General features: G+C 44.4%; 1 protein-coding gene across 8 annotated transcripts in view; it reads right to left on the reverse strand.

The window, feature by feature from the left end:
* The window catches only part of SLC44A3 (solute carrier family 44 member 3), a 116,681-nt gene extending 99,200 nt beyond the window's left edge, over window positions 1-17,481 (reverse strand). For 5 of the 8 annotated variants that reach the window (XR_007154598.1, XR_007154599.1, XR_007154597.1 and 2 more), the window contains exons 1-5: window positions 17,085-17,466; window positions 16,473-16,580; window positions 12,598-12,740; window positions 10,343-10,479; window positions 9,333-9,426 (exon numbers count right to left, since the gene is read on the reverse strand). Coding sequence is in view for 1 of the 8 variants with exons in the window: in XM_047869641.1 (XP_047725597.1) it covers window positions 9,333-9,426; window positions 10,343-10,479; window positions 12,598-12,740; window positions 16,473-16,580; window positions 17,085-17,111 (509 nt within the window). In the remaining 7 variants the exon portion in view is untranslated. Of the gene's footprint in view, window positions 1-9,332; window positions 9,427-10,342; window positions 10,480-12,597; window positions 12,741-16,472; window positions 16,581-17,084 lie in introns of all 8 variants that reach the window. The other 3 variants (XR_007154596.1, XR_007154600.1, XR_007154601.1) reach the window with 3 other exon arrangements.
* Between the last annotated feature and the right edge of the window lie 5,876 nt (window positions 17,482-23,357).

The raw sequence follows: 23,357 nt of genomic DNA on the forward strand, positions 1-23,357 counted from the left end.
AGGGCAGAGAGAGAGAGTCACAGAATCCCAAGCAGGCTCCACGCTCTGAGCTGTCAGCACAGAGCCCGACACGGGGCTCGAACTCACAGACCGTGAGATCATGACCTGAGCCGAAGTTTGATGCTTAACTGACTGAGACACCCAGGTACACCTGAACTTTGTTTTTTAATGCCACATTGTCTTAATCACTGTAACTTCATAGTAACTCCTGAAATCAGCTGGTATGAGTCTTCTAACTTTGTTCTTTAAGAATTTTTTGTGTGACTGTAGGTCTTCAGCTTTTCTGCATTTTTTTTTTTTTTGGCATGAACTTGTCAATTTCTACAAAAATTATGTTGGGGGCGCTACATTGAATATGTAGGACAATTTGTGGAGAAATGACATCCTAACAATATTAAAACTTCCAACTCGTGAACAAGGTCTATCTCTCCACTTATTTTGGAGTTCTTTAATTTCAGCAAGGTCTTAACGTTTTCAGTCCACATCTTCCATGTCTCCTGTTAAATTTATTTCTAGCTATATTCTTCTGACGCTAAACATGGACTTTAAAAATTATTTCCTAATTGTTGCAAATACATACAAATGCAATTTGACCTTGTATATTGCAATTTTGTTAAGTTCATTTAGTAGTTACTTTGTAGATTCTTTTGGATTTTCTATATAAACAATTAGGTCATCTGTAAAAAAGATGGTTTCATTTCTTCCTATTTCTTTTCCTTCCTCTTTTGCAATTCCTAGGACCTCCATTACAATGCTGAATGGAAGTGGTCAGAGAAGATAATCTTGCTTTGTTCTCAGGTAGGCAAGAATTCAATAGTTCACAGTTAAGTATACTATTAATTGGAGATTTCTCACTGATGCTCTTTTATCAGAGAACATTCTCAGCTATTCCTAGCTTTCTAAATAGTGTTACATTAAATGCAATGCTGTAATTTATTTAAGCATCCTGCTACTGACAGCCATGGAGATTGTTTGCACTCTTCTGCTCTTACAAACACTGCAGTGAATACATTTGTACAACTGTCATTTCATACTCTACAGGTATACCTGTAGATTAAATTTCTAGAAGCACAAATGCTTGACTTAAAGGCATATACATGCTTCACCAATGAATATTGATGAATTGCCCTCCTCAGATCCCTGCCTCAGCAATGTATGAAAGTATCTATTTCCCTACACCTTTGCCAGTGGAGTGCATCGTCCAACTTTTGGATGCTGTCACCTAAACATCGGGAGTGTGAAAATATCAGCATTTCCCCTATCGTGAGGGAGGTCCAGCCTCTTTTAATATGTTTAAACAACACTATTTTTTTCTTTGAAGCATCTATTCACATTTTTTATCTCATTTTTATACTGAAATATAATCTTCTAGAAGTTGGATTAATAAGATTTTTTATAAATTAGAGAAACTAATATTTTTATACAAATTGCAACTTATTTGCCTGTTAACTTTGCTTCTAGTGTTTTCTCAGGCAGAGATGTTCATTTCATCAATTGTTTAATTTTATGTCTTCTGAGTTTTAAGTCATGGATAGAAGGTTCCCTTACTTTCAGGTTATAGAAGAATTCTCCCATGGCTTCTCATACTTTCCAGTTTCACTTTATACATTAAAATCTTGAATCCACTTGGAATTTATTCATGTAAGGCATGAGGTTTGGATCCAGCTCTTCCCCTGGATGCCTGTCCAGTTGGGACAGTCGCTCAATAGCCAGTCATTTTGTCACTGATTTGTCACTTTTATCATGTACTAAATTCCTGTAAGCCTTTGGGTCTATTCCTGGATTGCTTAGTATCTTCTATTGATTTTTCTACACATGAACTAGTGCTGTCACCAGCTAGACCCCAAGACAGGGTCTTTATTGCTCATCTGCTGGTACCTGCTAACCTCTGTCCTAAATTTTCCCTTAAATCCTTCTTTCCAACTTCTCTCTTAATCCAGACAAAAGACCCAAGGGGCATAGCAACTGTGGTCGAAACAGAAACTATCCCTCAAACAACAATGACTGTCCTGAGGAAGAGTGCCAGCTGGCCCAGACCACCCACACAAGTTTGAGCTTAACCCCTGACTCACACCTGCATAGGACCATGGAGTGACCCATGGAGTGAGAGACAGTTACCTTTACCTCATTATAATACTAAAATGCCCACCCAAAGAGAAGCACAAGTCTCATTTACGTAACATACAATGTACGCACAGGCACGTTTCCTCAAGGCGCAAGCACGAACTTGCCTCCCTCTACATTAGGTGACAAGGCTTTGCTTTCTAAATATTCATCTTAACTGTAAATAAAAGGAACCCATTCACCCCTGCTGGGGAAGTCACAGCTTTGTAAATTATTCCCCATAATTTCCTTCTTCGTGGCAAATAAAGTTTCCTTTGTGTGATGACTTACCTGGTGGAGTTTCTACCTGGGACTCACCAAGGAGGAAACTCATTTTAGTTCAGTTACAGGGCCACAGTATTTTAATTATTAAATTTTATAATACAATAGTTTTTAAAAACTGTAAGGGCTAGTCTCCATTGTTTTCCTTTTTCAGATTTATTTTTTTTTAATTTTTAAAAAACTTTCCTTACAAATTTAAAATCAACTTATCTAGTTACTGAAAAAAAATCTGCTTGTTTTGTTTGTAATCATGACAAATTTATAGCTTGACTTAGGGAGAAATGACATTTTTTATAATGCTGAGTCATACTGTCAACACCGTCTTTCCATTTAAGTATTCCTTATACCTCAGGAACATATTAAAATGTTCTTTTTAATAAAAAAAATCAATCCCATTTGCAACTTCACCAAAACCAATTAGATACCTAGGAATAAACTTAACCAAAGAGGCAAAAGATCTGTACTATGAAAACTATAGAACATTTATGAAAGAAATGGAAGAGGACACACGAAAATGGAAAAACATTCCATGCTTATGGATTGGAAGAACAAACATCGTCAAAATGTCTATACCACCCAAAGCGACCTACACATTTAATATAATCCCCATCAAAATACCACAGCATTCTTCTCGAAGCTAGAACAAACAATCCTAAAATTTGTATGGAACCACAAAAGACCCAAAAAGTCAAAGCAATCCTGAAAAAGAAAAACAAAACCAGAGGCATCACAATTCCAGATTTCAAGCTATATTATAAAGCTCTAGTCATTAAGACAATCTAGTATGGGCACAAAAGCAAACATATATCAACAGAATAGAATAGAAAATCCAGAAATGGACCCACAACTCTATGGTCAACTAATCTTCAACAAAGCAGGAAAGAATATTCAACAGAAAAAAAAAGGCAGTCTCTTTAATAAATGGTGTTGGAAAAACTGGACAGCAACATGCAGAAGAACGAAACTGGCCCACCTTCTGACACCATATACAGAAATAAACTCAAAATGGATGAAAGACCTAAATGTAAGACAGGAAACCATCAGTATCCTAGAAGAGAACACAGGTAGTAACGTCTTTGACATCAGACATAGCAACTTCTTACTAGATATGTCCCTGAGGCAAGGGAAATAAAAGCAAAAATGAATTACTGGGACCTCATTAAAATAAAAAGCTTCTGTACAGCTACAGAAACAATCAACAAAACTAAAAGGCAGCCTATGGAATGGGAGAAAATATTTGCAAATGAAATATTTGATAAAGGGTTAGTATCCAAAAATCTATAAAGAACTCAGCAAACTTAATACCCAAAAACCAAATAACCCAGTTAAGAAATGGGCAGAAGACGTGAACAGACAATTTTCCAAAGAAGACATCCAGAAGGCTAACAGATACATGAAAAGATGCTCGACCTCATTCATTATCAAAAAAATACAAATCAAAACCACGATGAGATACCACCTCATGCCTGTCAGAATGGCTAAGATTAACAAAAGAATAAACAACAGGTGTTGGTGAGGATGCAGAGAAAGGGAAACCCTCTTACACTGCTGGTGGGAACACAAACTGGTGTAGGCACTCTAGAGAATAGTATGGAGGGTCCTCAGAAAGTTAAAAATAGAACTACCCTATGATCCAGCAACTGCACGACTAGGTATCTACCCAAAGGATACAAAAATACAGACTCAAAGGGGTACATGCACCCCGATGTTTACAGAAGCATTATCAACAATAGCCAAGCTATGGAGAGAGCCCAAATGTCCATCAACCGATGAATGGATAAAGATGATGTGGTATATATATATACAGTGGAATATTACTCAGCCATCAGAAAGAATGAAATCTTGCCATTTGCAATGATGTGGATAGAGCTAGGATGTATTATGCTAAGTGAAATAAGTCAGAGAAAGACAAAAACCATATGATTTCACTCATATGTGGAATATAAGAAACAAAACTGATAAACATATGGGAGGGGGAAAAGAGAGAGGGAAACAAACCATGTGAATGTCTTAGAGAACAAACTGAGGGTTGATGACAGAGGGAGGTGAGAGGGAGGCGGGCTAGATGGGTGATGGGTACTAAGGCGGGTACTTGCTATCATGAGCACTGGGTGTTGTATGTAAGTGAATCACTGAATTCTACTCCTGAAGCCACTATTGCACTGTATGATAACTAGAATTTAACAAAAATTTGAAAAAAAAATGATGTCATAAATAAATAAATAAAGTGTTCTTTTCATGGTTCTTGTATATTTGTTACATTTGTCTCTAGGCACTGAAGTACCCAGTTCGTTTTTTTATTTCTTCTCACTGTGGTAAAAGTTGTCTTTTAAAAAATATAGGAATGCTGCAGATTTCAGTTTATCAATTGTGTTCCCTGACACCTAAATAAATTCTCTTATCAGTTGTAGTTTTTCAGCTAATTTCTTTAAAAAAGTTTTTTTTTCAAATGTTTATTTATTTTTGACAGAGAGAGAGAGAGAGAGAGAGAGAGAGAGAGAGAGAGACAGCATGAGTTGGGGAGGGGCAGAGAGAGACACAGAATCTGAAGCAGGCTCCAGGCTCTGAGCTATCAGCACAGACGCGGGGCTTGAACCCACGAACCACGAGATCATGACCGAGCCAAAGTCGGATGTTCAACTGACTGAGCCACCCAGGGGCCCCCTCAGCTAATTTTCTTACCACCACAGAATAATTTTACTTCCTGCTCTCTGAGTTTTAAACCTCTAATTTTTTCCTTTTCTAGTACTAAATAGTCTTTTTTTAAACAATTTTTTAACGTTTATTTATTTTTTTTTTTAAATTTTTTTTTTTCAACGTTTATTTATTTTTGGGACAGAGAGAGACAGAGCATGAACGGGGGAGGGGCAGAGAGAGAGGGAGACACAGAATCAGAAACAGGCTCCAGGCTCTGAGCCATCAGCCCAGAGCCTGACGCGGGGCTCGAACTCACGGACCGCGAGATCGTGACCTGGCTGAAGTCGGACGCTTAACCGACTGTGCCACCCAGGCGCCCCGACGTTTATTTATTTTTGAGAAAGAGACAGAGTGCGAGCAGGGGAGGGGCAGAGAGAGAGGGAGAAACAGAATCCAAAGCAGGCTCCAGGCTCTGAGCTGCCAGCACAGACCCCGATGCAGGGCTCGAATTCACAAGCTGTGAGATCATGACCTGAGCCAAAGTTGGACGCTTAACCAACTGAGCCACCCAGGCATGCCCCTACTAAATAGTCTTAATACCAATAAATCTGAATTGTTTTTAGAGCAAATGTTTTCTGAACTTTCAATTAGTATTTCTGAAAAATAAGGTCAGATGTAAATCTAATGTCATTTTGTTTTTCCCCAAACACAATTCTCCCTAAGACATTAATTTTGTCAACAAGGTTTGTTAAGATGGTGCTTTTCAGGGGCGCCTGGGTGGCGCAGTCGGTTAAGCGTCCGACTTCAGCCAGGTCACGATCTCGCGGTCCGGGAGTTCGAGCCCCGCGTCAGGCTCTGGGCTGACGGCTCAGAGCCCTGGAGCCTGCTTCCGATTCTGTGTCTCCCTCTCTCTCTGCCCCTCCCCTGTTCATGCTCTGTCTGTCTCTGTCCCAAAAATAAATAAACATTGAAAAAAAAAAAAAGATGGTGCTTTTCAGGCATTTCATAACCCTGTGCTGGTAAAGAATGACCCATCCCAGCCCTGAGAGTGACAGAGAAGCATGTGAAGTGTGGGTCACCCCTGATGTGTGTGGTTGACCAGTTGCCCTCTGAGGACTTGATTAGCTGGGGCAGGGGGTGTGACTGGGCCCCAGACCGTGGTTTCTTCCCCACTTCTCCTTTTCCTCTCTCACCAGCAAAACCACTCAGATTTGCAGGAAGTAATTCATAGAGCTGACTGTACATTTCGATGACGCTGTTGGAATTCAACCGAGCAACTCAGTGATGTGCACGGGCACCCACGTGGGAGGTGAGGACTAGAACTTAATTGATGGAAAACCCCAAGCCTTTTAGATTTTAAATACATGGGGACTCAAAATACATATTATGTGGAACCCCAAAGGGAAAAAGATACGCTTGCTTGTTATCTTCTGTCGTTTTTCACTGCTCTTAAAAGCTCATACCTCGGGACACAAACCTTCTTGATATTCAGCCACTACTCTAAAAGGGTATGTTTCTCCTCACGTGATCGACAGAGGGAGAAGAAACAATTGGTTTAGTCAATAGAGGTATTTAGAAAATGTTTTTTGGCCCTGTGGCCACACTTCTCATGATTTCAAGCTTTCACTCTTGGCACTGCTCTTCCATGATAAATATGATAATTTCCATCTTAGAACAAACTCTTGCTTTGTAGGAAAAGGAAACGGAGCCCTCAAGGCGATTTCTCTCTCCCTCTGTTGAGAAAGGTCAAGCAACAGGTTTGTCTTTCCATGGAAAGGTCTGCATTTGGGGGGTGAAAGGCCTAGGACAGGTGTGGCAGAAAAATGGGGACCCTAGGACACATGCTATGGGGCTCCCCGTACCCCCACCTTGGTGTGCGCCCAAGGAGGCCATCTGCCAGGTAAAATAACAGCAATGAAGCCTTGACGGTTGGTTTTGGATTACAGAAAGATACGGACCCTGTTTGGGTTTGCAGGCCAGCTCCACCTGCTGCTTATGCCACTTTACGCTGCTCCTGCGTGAGTTTTTTCTACCATAAAACAGGGATGAAGACAAGGCCTACAGCACAGTGGTTTGAGGAGGTCCAGGTCAATGAATATGTCAAGAGCTTAGAAAGTACCTGGCAAGTATCAAAAGCTCAATAAATGCTCGCTATTATCAGCAGCAATATCAAGATACAAGCTTCCCATAGAATTACAGCCGCCATCCCATTGATGGGAAGAATTTATCTACCTCTGGTTAAGTTACAGCCTGAAAAATTCCGTTCTCTTCCAGTTCCCTCTGCAGGCACACTTACAAATTGTGTTCCCTAGAACAATCTTCTCAGAAGACAAATACCACATGACCTCACTTATGTGTGGAATCTAAAATAGTCAATTTCACAGGAGCAGAGAGTAGAAAGGTGTTGGCTGGGGCCTGGGGGAGGGGAAATGGCAAAATGATGGTCAAAATGTACAAAGTTAAACCCCTCTCTTCAAGCGTTAAATAATTTTCCTTTAACCTACTAAGCCACTGTAGTTTACTTTTTTGGCTTTAGTTATGTTTCACTGAGAGATGTTTATGATATCTAACAAAACTCAGAATTTAAAAAATAAGATACAGAAAAATGCAATGGGACTCTCCTCTGCAAATAATTCTCTCCTCTTCCAGTTACTTGTAACACAAAGTATTTATTTTAGACGCCAGGAGAATGGTTAATTATACTCTTTCCTCCTATGTAGCTAAAATCGACTGGAGTTTTATTTTTTATTTTTTAGCACCTGTTAGATCAGCATTTTTCAAGCTATACTCACAACCCATTAGGAGATGGTGAAATAGGGGCGCCTGGGTGGCTCAGTCGGTTAGGCGGCCGACTTCGGCTCAGGTCATGATGTCGCGGTCCGTGAGTTCGAGCCCAGCATCGGGCTCTGTGCTGACAGCTCAGAGCCTGGAGCCTGTTTCAGATTCTGTGTCTCCCTCTCTCTGACCCTCCCCCGTTCATGCTCTGTCTCTCTCTGTCTCAAAAATAAATAAACGTTAAAAAAAAAAAAAAGAAGATGGTGAAATAAACTGCTGTTTTTAAAAAGTGAAACAATTGAAATCTTTAGGACAAATCATTTGCAGTAAGGGGAAATCTTGTTTTGACAGACTTGCATTTCTGTTTTATACTCACAAGGATGCGTGAAGGTGTATGTATAGATGGAATACATTCTTTACTGTGGGTCCCAGCCAAGAGTTTGATAAACACTCTACTGGACGGTTGGCCCAATGCCCTGTTCTACTTCAATTATCATTACTTCTCAGGGATTTTGCACAGAGGTCTCATTCACTGTAAGTATATTTACAACTTTTTTTTAAATTTTTTTTTTTAACTTTTATTTATTGTTGAGACAGAGAGAGACAGAGCATGAACGGGGGAGGGGCAGAGAGAGAGGGAGACACAGAATCAGAAGCAGGCTCCAGGCTCTGAGCCATCAGCCCAGAGCCTGACGTGGGGCTCGAACTCACGGACCGTGAGATCGTGACCTGAGCCGAAGCCGGACGCTCAACCGACTGAGCCACCCAGGCGCCCCTATATTTACAACTTTTAAAAGCTTGGTAATGCAAAACAAACCAAGTCTTCCTTCAGAACATCTCAGCATCCTGACGGTGGCGATGATTAGTAATTGTGTTTTCCCCATTACCTTTCTCGATGGCTCAAATGTGAGGCATTTACCGTGGCAATACAACTACCGTGTCGCCATTACAGCTTTATTCTACAAATACTTGTAAGGTACCTCCTATGTGCCAGGTACTACACTAGTTGATAGGAACGGCTGACTCTAAAAGGAGTTCACAAGTGGAATCCTTGAGAAGGACCTGTTTTCTGTCCTCATTGAGCAGGTGCTTTTGGTGGCCACTTGGCCTCGCCCATATAGGTCTGTTTCTTATGGAGACATCTAGAGTTGTAAAAACTAACAATGTCTGGTTGCAATAAAAGAGAAAATACTTTCTACTTTGTAATAAATAGTTGGAGTAGAAGAAACACATACTGACTACTTTATCAAACCACTCAACTGGTGATTTGCATACGAATTCTGCTAGCCTCAGTGTTGTCATTTTCTATGTGTATTTCCAATGGTGAGTTTTCTCCTTCTGTAGCCTGGTTCCTAATCTACTGTCCATCATGTATAGTGCAGATAGCTCCTCCTTGTTTATCCCTGGCCTTCTGTAGACCGTAGGGCTCTACCAAATATCTCCTTCCTGCTTCCAACAATACCCACAAGAGCAACAGATGCAAGTACTCCATAACTTCTGTTGACGGATAAAGAAAAAATATGGAAGCTTTTTACCTCGGAGGAACGGGCAGCCTGGGACACAATGAGTCTGCATTTGGATTCTGGGTGTAGTTGATGGAATTCAAACTGTAAACACACAGGAAGGACCCTGGAAGCAGAAGACACACAGACTATGCTATCTCCCTCTCATCTTTCTAGGGGAGCCAGTAAGAAAGCTACCATCCTTTTACCAAATCGAGAAGGAGATGGAATCAATCACTCAGGTTTAGAAAACACGTCTATAGATGATCTAAACACAGTAAGAATAAGCATCCAATTCGAGGTCAGATTGAGGCCTCTCTTTCTCTCTCTCCTAAATCTCAACTTAAAACTAAAAGTTATACAATTGGCACAAAAATTATTTGAAGGGTTTTTTTGGGGGGGAGGAATGATTTATTGCATAGGCTTGATATTTTTAACCCAGCCTTGCAAATAATTTTTTAAAAATCTGGCACATCATTTCACAGGCAGATAGAATTTGCAGCGGGTTGCCTCGAATTTCTTTTACTTTCCTTTTCTTGTTTAATCCCTGTAACATAAATCTCACGAGCAGGCTCAGGGCAAGGTGCTTCAGTTACGTAAACAATTAGTGCCAAGTATCCTTGGGCCCCAACATTGTAATGAAAGAACATACTTGTCAGCAATTCGCTACAAAGCCGGCAGCTCCTCTCTAGGACTGGATGTGCCCTGTGCACAGAGCTCTCTGACCTCCGTCTGACGCTGCCTTTGGGCCCTAAGCGTCAGTCTACACTATACTCTGTATGCAAGGCCATCCCTTGGCAGTGAGCAGAGAACAGCTAGGGTTTCAGATAAATTCCAGATAAAGCTGAATGAGGCTGTACAAGGCCCAGGAGAAAGCACTGATGGCCTCTCGCACACAAGAAGAGGCTACCACAGGCAATGACAATTTCCAGTTTTGCAGAGAAAGCAGTGCCAGGGGCATCTGTCACCTAGGTCTGCACAGGTTACCCCACTGTGGTTCCCGCCCTCAGGGGGAAGAGCGAGCCCCATCCCCTGGTGCCTACCATTCTTGTCTGCAAAGAGCTGGACCTCTTCCAGGGTATCAAGCTGCTCTTCAGGACAGCTCGACACGCACAGGATGGTGGAACTGAGCCTCACGTCCTTGACTTCCGAGTTGCAGGAATTCATAAAGAATACGTGTCTAGGAAACAGACGAAATGAGAAGATCTTAGAGCGTATCCTCTCACTGGGTTTAATTAGGGGCCTTAAAACCCATGTTATCAAATGTGGGAATAATTAAGGCAAACTTTTATAGCCAAGCACCTCAGAATAATTTACCATGTATTATGCCTACTGGGGGTCATCTATGGAGTTGTGCAGCGGAGGAATCATGCTCAAATAGTAATAAAACTTCCCTTTTCCAGATTCAGCATTTCCTGGGAGAGAACCTAAGGGGTGGCCTGAGGAAGGCGCCGAGGAAGGGAAAGGATTAAACTGCACATGGAATGCTAGATCAGGCCAGTGCGTGAACTACTAGCCAAGTCCACGGAAGACATATTTGCACCCGAGTGTTCAACTGTACTTCAGAGAATAGCTGACCTCAGGGGAGTGAGCAGAAAGAGGGAGGCCCCGGCTGTGAATGAAAAGCCTGCCCCTCTCCCCCACCTGCCAGTTTGAGAGCCAGGAAAGTCACGAGACCCTTCCCACTCCAACTGTTCCACCAGTGGGTAGATGGGGCTGAGAACAAAGCTGGTTGTTGCTATTAGCGGGGTCGTGAGCCAGGCTGGCACCGGTAGCTCCCAGACCATGCCCAACACCTCCCCATGCTGTTGAGATCAGAGGGACGCCAGAAGGGGAGCCCCGGAGCCTGCCAGACAGGCAGTCCTGGAGGGACCTGGTGAAGGGGCGCGGGGAGGGGGCGGAACAGAGGGAGGTGGTATGATAGGAGACGGGGGAACAGATTTCCCAAATTTAGGATACACAGTTTAATTTTTTTTGAAATTGTGGTAAAATACACATAAAATTTTACCATACTAACCATTTTAGGTGTAGAGCACAGTGGCATTAAGTACATCCCCACCACTCACCCACGGAACTCCTTATAACCTTGCAAAACCCAAGCTCTGTACCCACTAAGCAAGCCCTGTGCCAGGCAACCACCATTCTTTCTGTCTCTGTGCGTTTGACTACTCTAGGGACCTGAGATAGTCAGATCACAAAGTATTTTTCTTTTTGTGACTGGCTTATTTCACTTAGCCTAACATCCTCAAGATTTACTCAAGTTGTACCTCGTGTTAGAATTTCCTTCCTCTTTAAGACCGACTAATATCCCATTATATACACACACAACACTGTGTTTGCTGATGGGACACCTGGTTGCCTCTACCTGTTGGCTCCTGGGAATGCATACTTTACATCTCCAAGAGGATGACTATTTCTCAGCATGCACGCATACATCCGGGCAGCCCCCTTCTTCCTTCTTTTTTAAAGTGATCCCCAAGTGCAGGAGGAAATGTGTCCATGTGATCCACATCCAGCAATGTAGAGCCCCTCTCAGGGGCAACACTGAGTGGTAGAAGGGGCGTGGTCTGAGAACTGTATTTGGTGACTCCAAACTTGTACTCAGGACCTATTCAGACCTGCAACATTCTCTCGTAGGAGGGGCTTTTGATCATCAAGTCTCAAAAATTACTTCAAGGCAGCCTCCATCTTAGAAAAACCATGGCCAAGGCTTTCTTGCCTGTCAGGGGATTCCTATTTCTTCTCTTCCTTTTCTGTTTCTGTGCTGGAGTTGGGGGGTAGTGAGACTACAGTGCCATAGTTGAGACCACAGACTGGGGAGGGAGTGGAACACAAGTTCCCAGAATTCCCAGGTGGGATTCAGGAATTGCCACACAGATAAAATACTGTGGATGATGTACAACTGGTAACATCAATTGGTAATGTGATTCTGATACATTATGGATAACAGTAGTAGCCACTAACAGATTGTCTTAGCTCATGCTGTGTCTCAGTGGATCCTTAAAATAACCTTGTGAGACCGGCATAACAACCAGTTGAAAAGATGAAAACCGGGTTCAGAGAAGTTAAGTACTCTGCCCAAGGTCACATGGCTGAAAATTAGCACCGGCTGAATCTGAACAGAGGACCAGCTGATTCGAAAACCTGTGTCTTCACTACCGTACACATGCCTCCTTTTTTATGAGATGGGCTGATTGTTTTAAATGAGAAAACATTTTCCAGGCTCAAAATGGCTAATTTATACCGTTTTGAAATATAGGATAGCCCCTGCAGGTTGGGGATTTACTTGAACACTTACCTTTTCAGGGTCATGTCCTGCCCTGAAAGAGGGGCCCCTTCTACAGGGGAGTTCTTCTTGCCACACACGTTGCCAAAGCTGTCATAGCCAAAGAGGAGTCTTCCCGTGGCTCCCGCCACCATCGAGTAGCCCATGATGAACAGCTGGTAAAATTCAAGTGGCACATGAGAGGTTGGCCAACAGGCTGAAAACACGGGCCCCCGCATCCCTCAAGATGTTGATATCAAGTGGAGCCAGGTAGACAATGAATCTCTCCAGCATCACTGTACTTCTCTCCTTTAGCAACAATGTCAACAATTCAAATCAGTCAGGAGGCTGTCACTCTCACCCTTGTTTTAACAGGTTGGTAGGGAGAACATCCTAAAAGGCTGAACGGATCCTTGCCTGTGTTCTTACCTCCGTGTCCTCTGTATCCTTTTCTCCATGAGTCTGTCATTTTTTCTTCTGGGCCTAACTTTACCAGGGCAACTCAAATTTTCTTCCCCCTGGAGGTTCTTGCTTTATCTAAGGCCCCCTCCCCCCCACCATGCCACATCTTTCCCCAAGCTTCCTTCTATCCCCTTCCCCCAACTCTCTCCCTTCTCTTCCCTTTCCTTGTCCTCCCTACCCCACCCCCGGCAAGTTTCCTTCACTGGTCCTGCCTTCCCTCTTTTCCTCCCTTCCTTCTCCCCACCCCACCCATCCTCTCTCTCTCCTTTTTTTTTTTTTTTTGTCTTATATTTAGGGGACTCTGACCCTCAGGGGCAGAGACAACACAGTTGATGTGTAGCAAGATACTGTTCATAACAAGTGAGAAAATGGTGTTTTGGAATAAGTGCTTAAAATATACAAAATAAAGAATCTCAGGAATTCTGGACAACAACCTCTTGCAACTATAGTCACTTTTTTCCCCAGTATCATCATGAATATGGAATACTTGAAACTTCAGCTCAAACCACTGTCCCATTCATCATATGTAGTGATCGGGCCCTCCACTAAGATTGAGTGTGTACCTCCCCCCATGATGTGATCTTAGTGTTGTAAGTTTCCCAATTTACAGTGCATTGAATAGCATTGAAAAACTAGTGCTGACATGATCGCTCCGGGAGTGAGGATACAGTACATCATTTGATAAAATATGGGGCGCCTGGGTGGCTCAGTCGGTTAAGCGTCCGACTTCGGCTCATGTCACGATCTCACAGTCCATGAGTTCGAGCCCCACGTCGGGCTCTGGGCTGATGGCTCAGAGCCTGGAGCCTGCTTCCGATTCTGTGTCTCCCTCTCTCTCTGCCCCTCCCCCATTCATGCTCTGTCTCTCTCTGTCTCAAAAATAAAAATAAACGTTAAAAAAAATTTTTAAAAAAATGTAGCGATGATGCCCTATGTCCTAAAGGTAGACTGTCCCAAAGTCAAATACGTTTCAGATAGTCTGCATTCGTTACTAATTTAGAAATCAAAATAATAGTCTTGAAATGCCCAGTGTGTGCCAGAGACTGTGACCAGGGGACGTAAATATGAACAAAACCAAGTCCCTGCCTTCAAGGAACTCAGCCCAGAAGATGGGCAGGTTCTCTGTCCCTCCCACACCCAGCACCTCCTCAGTCTCATGGTCTGATTCCAGGACGAGAGTATCACCTTTGCTGGGGGACAGCTGGCTCATCCTGTACTTAGAGGCTGTGGGGATGGGAATACTCAGCCCCGGGCTGCAGCTTCTCCTCCCTCTCAGCTTGGAGCGTGGGAAGGTCCTGACTGGGTCTGGACTTGGAGGAAAGGGGCCCTGTGCTGCTGCCCGGCTCACCAGAGAGCTAATAGCAAAGTGGTATTTTCCACTTACCAGCATTCTTTATGTTAATATCTCCCTTGGGAAGCCTGTGGGAGGAGCGGACATTTTGTTTTTGTTGTATTTTAGGGCGGGAGGGATTTGGTGCACACTGAGTCCTTGCCATATTTCTACTTTATACCTTCGAACTTTGTTCTAATTTCAAACACACAATTACAATTCCATATGACGGTGATACAGTAGGTGTGTCTACGAGGTATGGTGAGGCTGTTAAGGAGGTCACCGTCAACTGTGCCAGGGGAGATTCAGAAAATGGAGTCTTAAAAGGGGAATGGAAGCGGGCAGGTGGGGGAGGACACTGGAGAGGTAAGTAGAGGCAGAGACAGTCCAGAATTTGAGACATTCTGTTCTGTGTGTCTTATGCAAATATAAACACAGGCAGGCTACTCTTTCTCTTGGCAGTAGACTGTCTCTGCCTGTAATTCTAGCCCCTTACCCTAAACCTCCTTTGTCTTAACTCGGGCGGGTGGGCAGTACCATCAAAAACCCCATTTAGCATGTTACCTCACTACTGCTCAAGATGTCACAAGATCAGAAAGCTAAACAGCAGAGGCAGAAAAGCCTCCTTGCCCTTTTTTAAGTATCTGTGGTTAAAAAAAAAAAAAAGTTGCAGAAGATACGAAAAGCCAGTCAGCTTGAAGGGCTCTCATTATTCAAATGCAATACAGGAAAGAGAATGCTGGCATATTGAAGCCTTCAAATTTATTCTGTAAATGACATGTAATTTGAAAACAGTTCCCAGCTCTGTGCCACCTCTCAGATGGCTCATAATTCTTCAGGCTGTGATGAGCCATCTACAAATCCTTTCCCCAGGCGGCTGTTGGGCTGAGAGTTTGGCAGCTATGTGCTAGGTCTGAACCGTGGAGGGGCTAAGGAAGATCACCGAGGAACATGGACAACCTGAGGCGGAAGCTGCCCGGTGCCTGCAGGACAGCTGCTCCCTGCACCGGAACCCCAGCAGGCCCAGAGAGGAACAGCAGCCGTCTGTGGGGAAGCTAAGAAGGATGCAGTGTATACACACATGCTCTCTCCCGGCTCCTCCCATAGGAGGGCTCCGAGAGCCATGAAAGGGACAACACATGACATTCAGTTACACCTTTAAGACCCAACCTTCCACTGTGCCTGTAACCATGTCTGTGAGACACCGGTAGGTAAAGTCGACCAGTGAAAAAATGCTTTTCCAAAGAAAGAGGAACAAACATGGCATTTTAGGGTCTATTCAAATTGAAATCTTTGCAACAAAGGTAATTACTATGGGGTAGCTATTATGCTGCTTTGTAAATTAATCATTAACCGCACAGCAAACAGCGTGCCTCAGTCTAGAATGGATGTTTTCATGAACATGATCTTTAAAGAAGCTGAAAAGGGCTCCTTCTGCTGTTACCCACAATAAAGTATCTAAAATAAGTATCAAAGCATCCAGATTTAGCTGCCAAGAAACCCTCCCAGGACTCATGTGGCACAGCCTGATGAGGTCTACCAGCAATCCTATGTACCTAGAAACTAGAATGGGGAAAAAATTCATCACCTAACTAGAGAGTTTCTATCAAAGGCTCATTTCCTTTGCTAAACACAACATACAGAGAGTGTGTGCGTGACGCTCAGCTGAAGTGAGAGTAATTTCTCTCTAGGATTTTCGCCCAAACGGCAAACAGTTCATGAACATTTTGTTGGGGGGGCTGTGATGGTAAAAGAACTTCCAGGCAGTGAGCTCAGATAATAAGGGATCACACGCTGGCCAATTAAGTAACAATCCTAAGAAGTGACTCTCATTTCCTAATGGAGTCTTTCATTAGACTGTGGCCTGCAGTAATAAGACAGCCTCTCCAAATTAGCCGGCCTAGGAGATTAAGAGACACCTGATAGGACTTCCCCAGGACCGATGCTTACTGTGTGGTAATGGCAGGTGTCTCTCATTGTAGCACAAACTTTAACCTGGTACCACCTGGATCCCTAGGCTTCCCCAGGGAAGGCACTAGGAATACGATTTACATGTGGGCACAGTTATTTCAGGAAACACACTGTGGTCTCTTCCCTACTAGGCATCTATACTTACCAAACCAGTCCAAAAGAGAAAGAAGAGGAACAGCCATGTTGTATCTGTGCACTTCCTATAAATCTGAGGTCTCCACTCTCTTTTCCGGGGGGTTCTCTCTGCAGAAACCTTCCAGACCAAAAAAAAAAAAAAAGGGGGGGGGGTTGGAGAGTTGAGGAAAAGGGGATAAATAACCATATGGGTCATAACCTGGAAACTGAATCCAAATGTACTGAAGATTGTTCAAAGTAACTTTTCTTCCTTCCTTTCATTTTTTTTTTTTTTTTAACGTGGCCTCCTGAAACTTTCAACAGAGACTCTGAAACAACCTGCTCTGTGCGGAGAAGTGAAGTCCGCAGTCGCTAACTCCTTACCTGGAGGTGCACCTGTAGGCCGCCCCAAGTTTGTGCTCTGCAGCCAGCCTCTCCCGCGCCTCCGCCTGAGAACTCGAGTGGGGTCCTAGATCCTCCCCGCCACGTGTCCCCAGAACAAGGCGAGGGGCGGGCTGGGCTCTATCCCGGTGGATAGGGAAGGCGGAAGCTTCCGGACGGGCAGGTGCTAGGAGTTGCCCGAACCTTCCCCTGGGGCTCCCAGCCTTCCCGCGGGGCCTTTTTGCGCGCGGCGGCTACTCACCAGGTACTCGGCGCCGGGACACTGCATCCTGTGCTGCGGCGCCGGGCCGAAGACTGGGAGCCCACGAAGCGCCCCGCGGCAGAGGAGCCTGCGGCCAGAGGGCCCAGCGGCCGGAAGGGGCGCAGCGCCGCCCCGCGGCCGCCTCCGCGAGCCTCGAGCTTGGCCCTCGGTGTCACCGGAGCGGCTCCGGGCCCGCCCGGGTCAGTCACCTGTTAGCGGGAGGGCCGCCGTGTTCCCAGGCCCTCGGCGTCCACCACCTGCGCGGTGGTGGTTCCCGGGATGCCCATCTCGCCGACCGAAGCGCGGAGTTCGCGGCTGCTCCAGCGCAGGCCCCGGCTCAGCCACGATCCTGCGCGCGTCCTAATTAGCGCGCGTCCTAATTAGCGCCTCTGCGAAGAGTAAGAAGCAGAGTCTCAACAAATCCTTCCCGAGGGGTGGAGTACTGCGTTACGCCCAGCCGACAAGGAAGTAGCACTTACCTGTGTCGGATTCTGTTCTAGCGGCTCGACAAGCATTATAAAATCATCAACAAAGCAGAAATCATTGTTGTCCCTGATCTGCAGTGAGAGAAACCGAGGCACGGGAAAGCAGCGATGGGACATGCTCAGTGAGACACAGCTGTAAGCTGTAGAACTAGGAGTTGAACCCAAGCCCTCAGGCAGGCGCTTTCAAGTGGTTCTCTGCAAACACTACGTGAGAGATGGGAAGAGTGAATATGAATCAGGAAAAAAAAAAAAAACAAACAACACCCCATGAATCTAAATCAGAGAAATATGAAGCATGAAAAATATAATAATTGGAATGACTGTTTATTGATGCTATTTATTAATAATAATGTGGGATAAATCTAGTAGAATCAATGCGGCTGAAGAGGAATTAGTGATTAGAAGAGCGGTTTCAGCAACTCCCCAGCGGAAGCAGGAAAGCATTAAAAAAAGGAAATAAGGCAGCTTATTTTAAAATTTCCTAAGGAGTATCAGGTATAGAACTAGGTCAGGAAAAGGAATGTTATAAAAAAGGAGAGGAGGAAATATTTGAAGACCTAATGGAGCTAAATTCCAAGGTTGAAAGAAAGAAAGAAACCTCAGACTGCAAGGGTGCATCTCAAGCCGTATAGAAATATTTCAAATATTTTTATCATTTGTTTTAGGAATTTCCTAAAAATCCATTTATTGGAGCCATGGACCAACTGCCCAACTAGTTCTTGTCAGAATAACAGCTCTTCCTGTGACCCACAGATCAGTCAACAGAGTTATCACACAACTGTACCCTTCAAGACTCACTTCAAACCCTCCCCTTCCCATGTCCATGTCAACTATGACATGACAAAGTTGTCCAATCTAATAGGCCTGTCTGCACTGAAGGACGCATCTTAATCAGACCCTGAAAAACCTATGAATACCCCCATCCTTGAAACACATCAAATGTGTTTGTATTAATACATTTATAATAATACTAAATAAAAATAAAGCCTCATTGGTTGCCTTTAGCAGTTTCTAGGGGTCAGAGGTGCCTGGCTGGCTCAGTCAGTTAGGTGTCCAACTCTTGATTTTGGCTTAGGTCATGATCTCACAGTTCATGGGTTCTAGTCCTGCGTTGGGCTCTGCACTGACAGTACGGAGCCTACTTGGGATTCTCTCTCTCCCTCTCCCTCTCTGCCCCTCTCCTGTTCATGTGCTCTCTCTCTCTTAAAATTTCTAGGGGTCAGACTCATTATTTTGAAAACTGGTTAAGGAAAGGGGAGGAATCAAGCACGTATCCCGCCTCTCCTATATGAACTGTGCTGTGGGGTAATCACATAATTGACGGAGATTTCTCTTTATAGAAATATTCTGGCTTATATAAGTGCAGAAGGAATGACAGAATTTAGGATATCACAGTCTGCCAAACATGACAACAAAGGGACAACCAGACATTAGTCTTCTCCCAATGAAGAAAGAACACATTGTCCCCTGTAGTAGTCAACCAGAAAAATCTACACTAATCTATCAATTTATTTTTTATTTTTTTAATGTTTTATTTATTTTTGACAGAGACAGAGCATGAGCATGAGCAGGGGAGGGGCAGAGAGAGAGGGAGACACAGAATCCGAAGCAGGCTCCAGGCTCCGAGCCGCCAGCACAGAGCCCGACGTGGGGCTCGAACTCACAGACGGCGAGATCATGACCTGAGCTGAAGTTGGACGCTCAACCGACTGAGCCACCCAGGTGCCCCTGACTACCAATTTACAAGAAATATAGGGAACAGAGGGACAAGTCAAATGACACCTCAGGATGCCATCAGCAAAACCGAGAATGGAAGAGTCTCAGACACAGGACCTTGTTTTAACATCAACAACAACAGTAGCAGCAGCAAAAAGATTTTAAGAAAAAAAAAGGGGGGTAAACCTAAAAATTAAAAGAGAGTTGGGAGGTATTTTAACAGAGAACAGAGGACATTGTTTAGATCCAAATTACACCAACTGGCAAAATAAAAGGAAAGACCTTCAGAGGACCATCTAGGGTATGCGAATCCTCACTGGATATTGGATAATTTGAAGCAATTTATATTAAGGAATTTGGGGATCTGATGATGTCATTGGGGTTAAATTTAAGGGAAGTTCTTACCATTTAGATTTACATACTGAAACTTATACAAAATAGTAGGCTGTCTGAGATTTGCTTTAAAAACTCCGGGGTTGGGGCGCCTGGGTGGCGCAGTCGGTTAAGCGTCCGACTTCAGGTCACGATCTCGCGGTCCGTGAGTTCGAGCCCCGCGTCGGGCTCTGGGCTGATGGCTCAGAGCCTGGAGCCTGTTTCCGATTCTGTGTCTCCCTCTCTCTCTGCCCCTCCCCCGTTCATGCTCTGTCTCTCTCTGTCCCAAAAATAAATAAAAACGTTGAAAAAAAATTAAAAAAACAAAAAACAAAAAAACAAAACTCCGGGGCAAGGGCCCCTGGATGTCTCAGTCAGTTAAGCATCTGACTTCGGCCCACGTCGTGATCTCACTGTTTGTGAATTCTATCCACACACTGGGCTCTCAGCACAGAGCCTGTTTCGGATCCTCTGTTCCCCTCTTTCTGTCCCTCCCCCACCTCTCAAAAATAAATAAACATTTAAAATAAAGCTTTTTAAAAAAAAATCCAAGGCAAAGGGCAACGGGTGGAGGTGTGGAGGGAAACGAGATTGACCACCAACTGATAATTGCTGAAGTTGGGGAAGTATACATGAGGCTCATTAAATTGTTTTCTCTACTCTTGTGTGTTTGAACCTCTACACACACCCTTGCGCACACATACGGAGTAAATCACGGTGCCTGCCGCCTCCAGAGCCTCCACTTAGGAAGCTTCTGACACTTATCGTCTGCAAGCACCTGTTATTGAGCACACTTGCCTTTCCCCCTTCTTTACTCCACCCCCCCCCCCCCCCCCCCCCCCCCCGCCGCTTCACCTGACCCCATGCATTCCTCAAGAGGCAACAGCCCCTGCTTGGCCTTAGGGTGGTTGTGTCTTCAGAGCTGTTGGCTTCGCCAAGGTGCCACGCTCTCACGGTCTCCGCTCCAACCCCACCTGGGTCCCTGGTGCTCCTGTAGCGCTTTGGCCAGAACATTTTCGCCCCTTCTGCGGGAACCTCCCCATCCCCTTCCTCATACCACCTCTCCTGCCCACCTATCCCTGTTTGTCATGATTCTCACACTTGGCCTTCCAGATGTTCTCATCTGCACCTCTTCCCAAGTTTCTGGCACTTCCTTAACTTCTAGCAGCTTGCAATCTGGCCAGATGGAGATGCAATTAGAGCCACTCCAGTTGCCCACTTTGCTTTCAAGTGTGTGACCGTCATCCCTTTGGGTCAGGTCTCTTAGGTGCAGGCTACAGCGTGAGCTCAGCTTCAGCCTGGGTATCTTATTGCTTATTCTTACTGAGTATCTGTGCTTTGGGGCCAGCACTGGGGGAAGGCCAGATTTCCCACCCCTCACCTCACTTTCCTCAGGCTTCCTCCCCTGCCTCACTAGCTCTGTGGCTGAGTTCCCAGCATGCTTTGAACTATAGCCTGACACACGATGGTGAAAATAGTGTGATACTGGATGTGATAAAGCTTCAGAGGAGGCAGGATTATGAACTCAGGCCTGAGGGTCCAGATCTTTTATCATCTTGCCTTTCCTGTCAGCCAGGAAGAGTCATCCCTCAGATTGGAAGCCAGAAAAAAGATGAAGGATCCAAGGGGTCTTGGGTTTGAACTTTGGTGTTTATAGTTGGTTCAGGAATGGCCCAAGATGCACTTGGACAGAATAGGGGGCTGCGAGGAACGATTTCGCTATGAACGGGGGTATGGTGGATAAGGGAGTCGAGCAAGGTGTGTGTGCAAAGGAGTCCCAGCCCTTTGGAGCTGGATTGAGGTAATTTCAGGGTGAGGAAGTTGGAGGCTCAGAAAAGTCTTCTTTTCTCCTTGAGATCTTTGGATCAGAAATCTGGTCTTTGGAACTCTGATTATTTTTAGCTTATCTTGATCCTACAATGACTGAGCATTTTGCTTTGTGCTAGGACTTGGGCCAACTCAAGGGGCACAGGCACCACATAGGAATATTTGCCCTTTCATGGAGCTCATGCTCACATGAGGGCTGGTGATAAGCCATGTGGTGGGGGGTTCTCTGCCCAGTGTGATGGTCCCGGAAGCCTTCGTGGGAAAGCATGTCTGAGCTGAGTGGTGAAGGGTGAATAAGACATGATGACGCACAGAAAGGTGAAGAGGACATTCTAGGCCGAAGAAACAGCATGAACAAAGCCTGGATGCACGGAAGTGCCTGGAAAACCCCAAGCAACGTAGAACTGCTGGAGGATGAACGTGAGCGAGGGAAGAAGGGAAAGGGAGAGGGTATGATGAGTCTGAGGGCAAAGAGTCCCCAGCCATTTAGGGCCAGCATGCCACATCAAGTTTCTGCTTGTGTTTCTGCGCTTATACCTTTCCCATTCACCCTCACGTTGTAGAACAGCTTTTGGAGATTGCTATTGGCCTGGTTGTGCTCAGAGGACTGGAAGGAGAGGGGCTTGTGTCCTCCTTGTACCTCAGAGGAGCTGGGAGCAGGAGCGACAGTTTGGGGGCTGGGCATGGTATGGGAGAACCCACGTGGTGAGAACCAAGTATGAAAACTCTCATGGGGAAGTGAGACATGGGGACAGGACGGCCATCAGGCTCTCTTCCTAAATGTGATCCTTGGAACTCTTCTTCCAGCCCCAAGGGACTTTCAGGTGGGTTAAAAAATTGTTGTCTTTTTACATTGGTTTAAATATATTTAATTACATTATTTATGTTCATATATTCTTTTGTATACATCACATATTGCATGGTAAAATTATATGTAACACAAATGTGTCACATATGTAACATATCTAAGTTATAAGACATAATAACATGAACAGTCAAACCCACCACCCATTTTATGAACTAGAACATTTCCCAGGTGCCTGGATGGCTCATTTGGTTAAGTGTCCGAGTCTTGATTTCGGCTCAGGTCATGGTATCACAGTTCGTGCCTTCAAGCCCTACATTGGGGTCTGTGCTGGCAGCACAGAGCCTGCTTGGGATTCTCTCTCTCCCTCTCTCTTTGTCCCTCCCCTGCTCACTAATGCTCTCTCCCTCTCTAAATAAATAAATAAATAAATAAATAAATAAATAAATAAACAAACATTTTAAAAAAAGAAATGGAGGGTGCCTGGGTGGCTCAGTCAGTTAAACATCTGATTCTTGGTTTCAGCTCAGGTCATGATCCCACAGTTTGTGAGATCGAGCCCTGTGTCGGTCTGTGTGCTGGCAGCTTGGAGCCTGGTTCCTGCTTCGGATCCTGTATTTCCCTCTCTCTCTGACCTTTCCCTGCTCGCACTTGGTCTCTCTCTATCTCTCAAAAATAAATAAACATTAAAAAATTTTTTTAAAAAAGGAATAGAACATTTCCATAATGTCCCTCCTCAAACACAACCCCTGTCAAACCTTCAATCTCAGACATAACCGCTGTTCTGAATTTTGTTTATCAATCTCTTGGCTAAACATACTCATCTCACAGTATCTTAAACCTTACCTAACATAATTTAGTTTGCTTTTTAAGGGGATGTTATAAAAACTAGTGGTAAATGGTACACAGTTGTAAGAAACTTTTCTCACTCAACGTTGTGCTTTTCACGTTTGGTTTTAAATTTGAGGCTGGTCCTTCATAGACTTAACCGGACATTTTAAACACAGACTTATTGACTGTAATATAGAAAAGCAGAACAATCAAATTTCTGAGTCTTCAAATTCTGAG

The sequence above is a fragment of the Prionailurus viverrinus genome, chromosome C1, assembly GCF_022837055.1.
Source record: "Prionailurus viverrinus isolate Anna chromosome C1, UM_Priviv_1.0, whole genome shotgun sequence".
In the NCBI taxonomy this organism is placed as follows: Eukaryota; Metazoa; Chordata; class Mammalia; order Carnivora; family Felidae; genus Prionailurus; species Prionailurus viverrinus.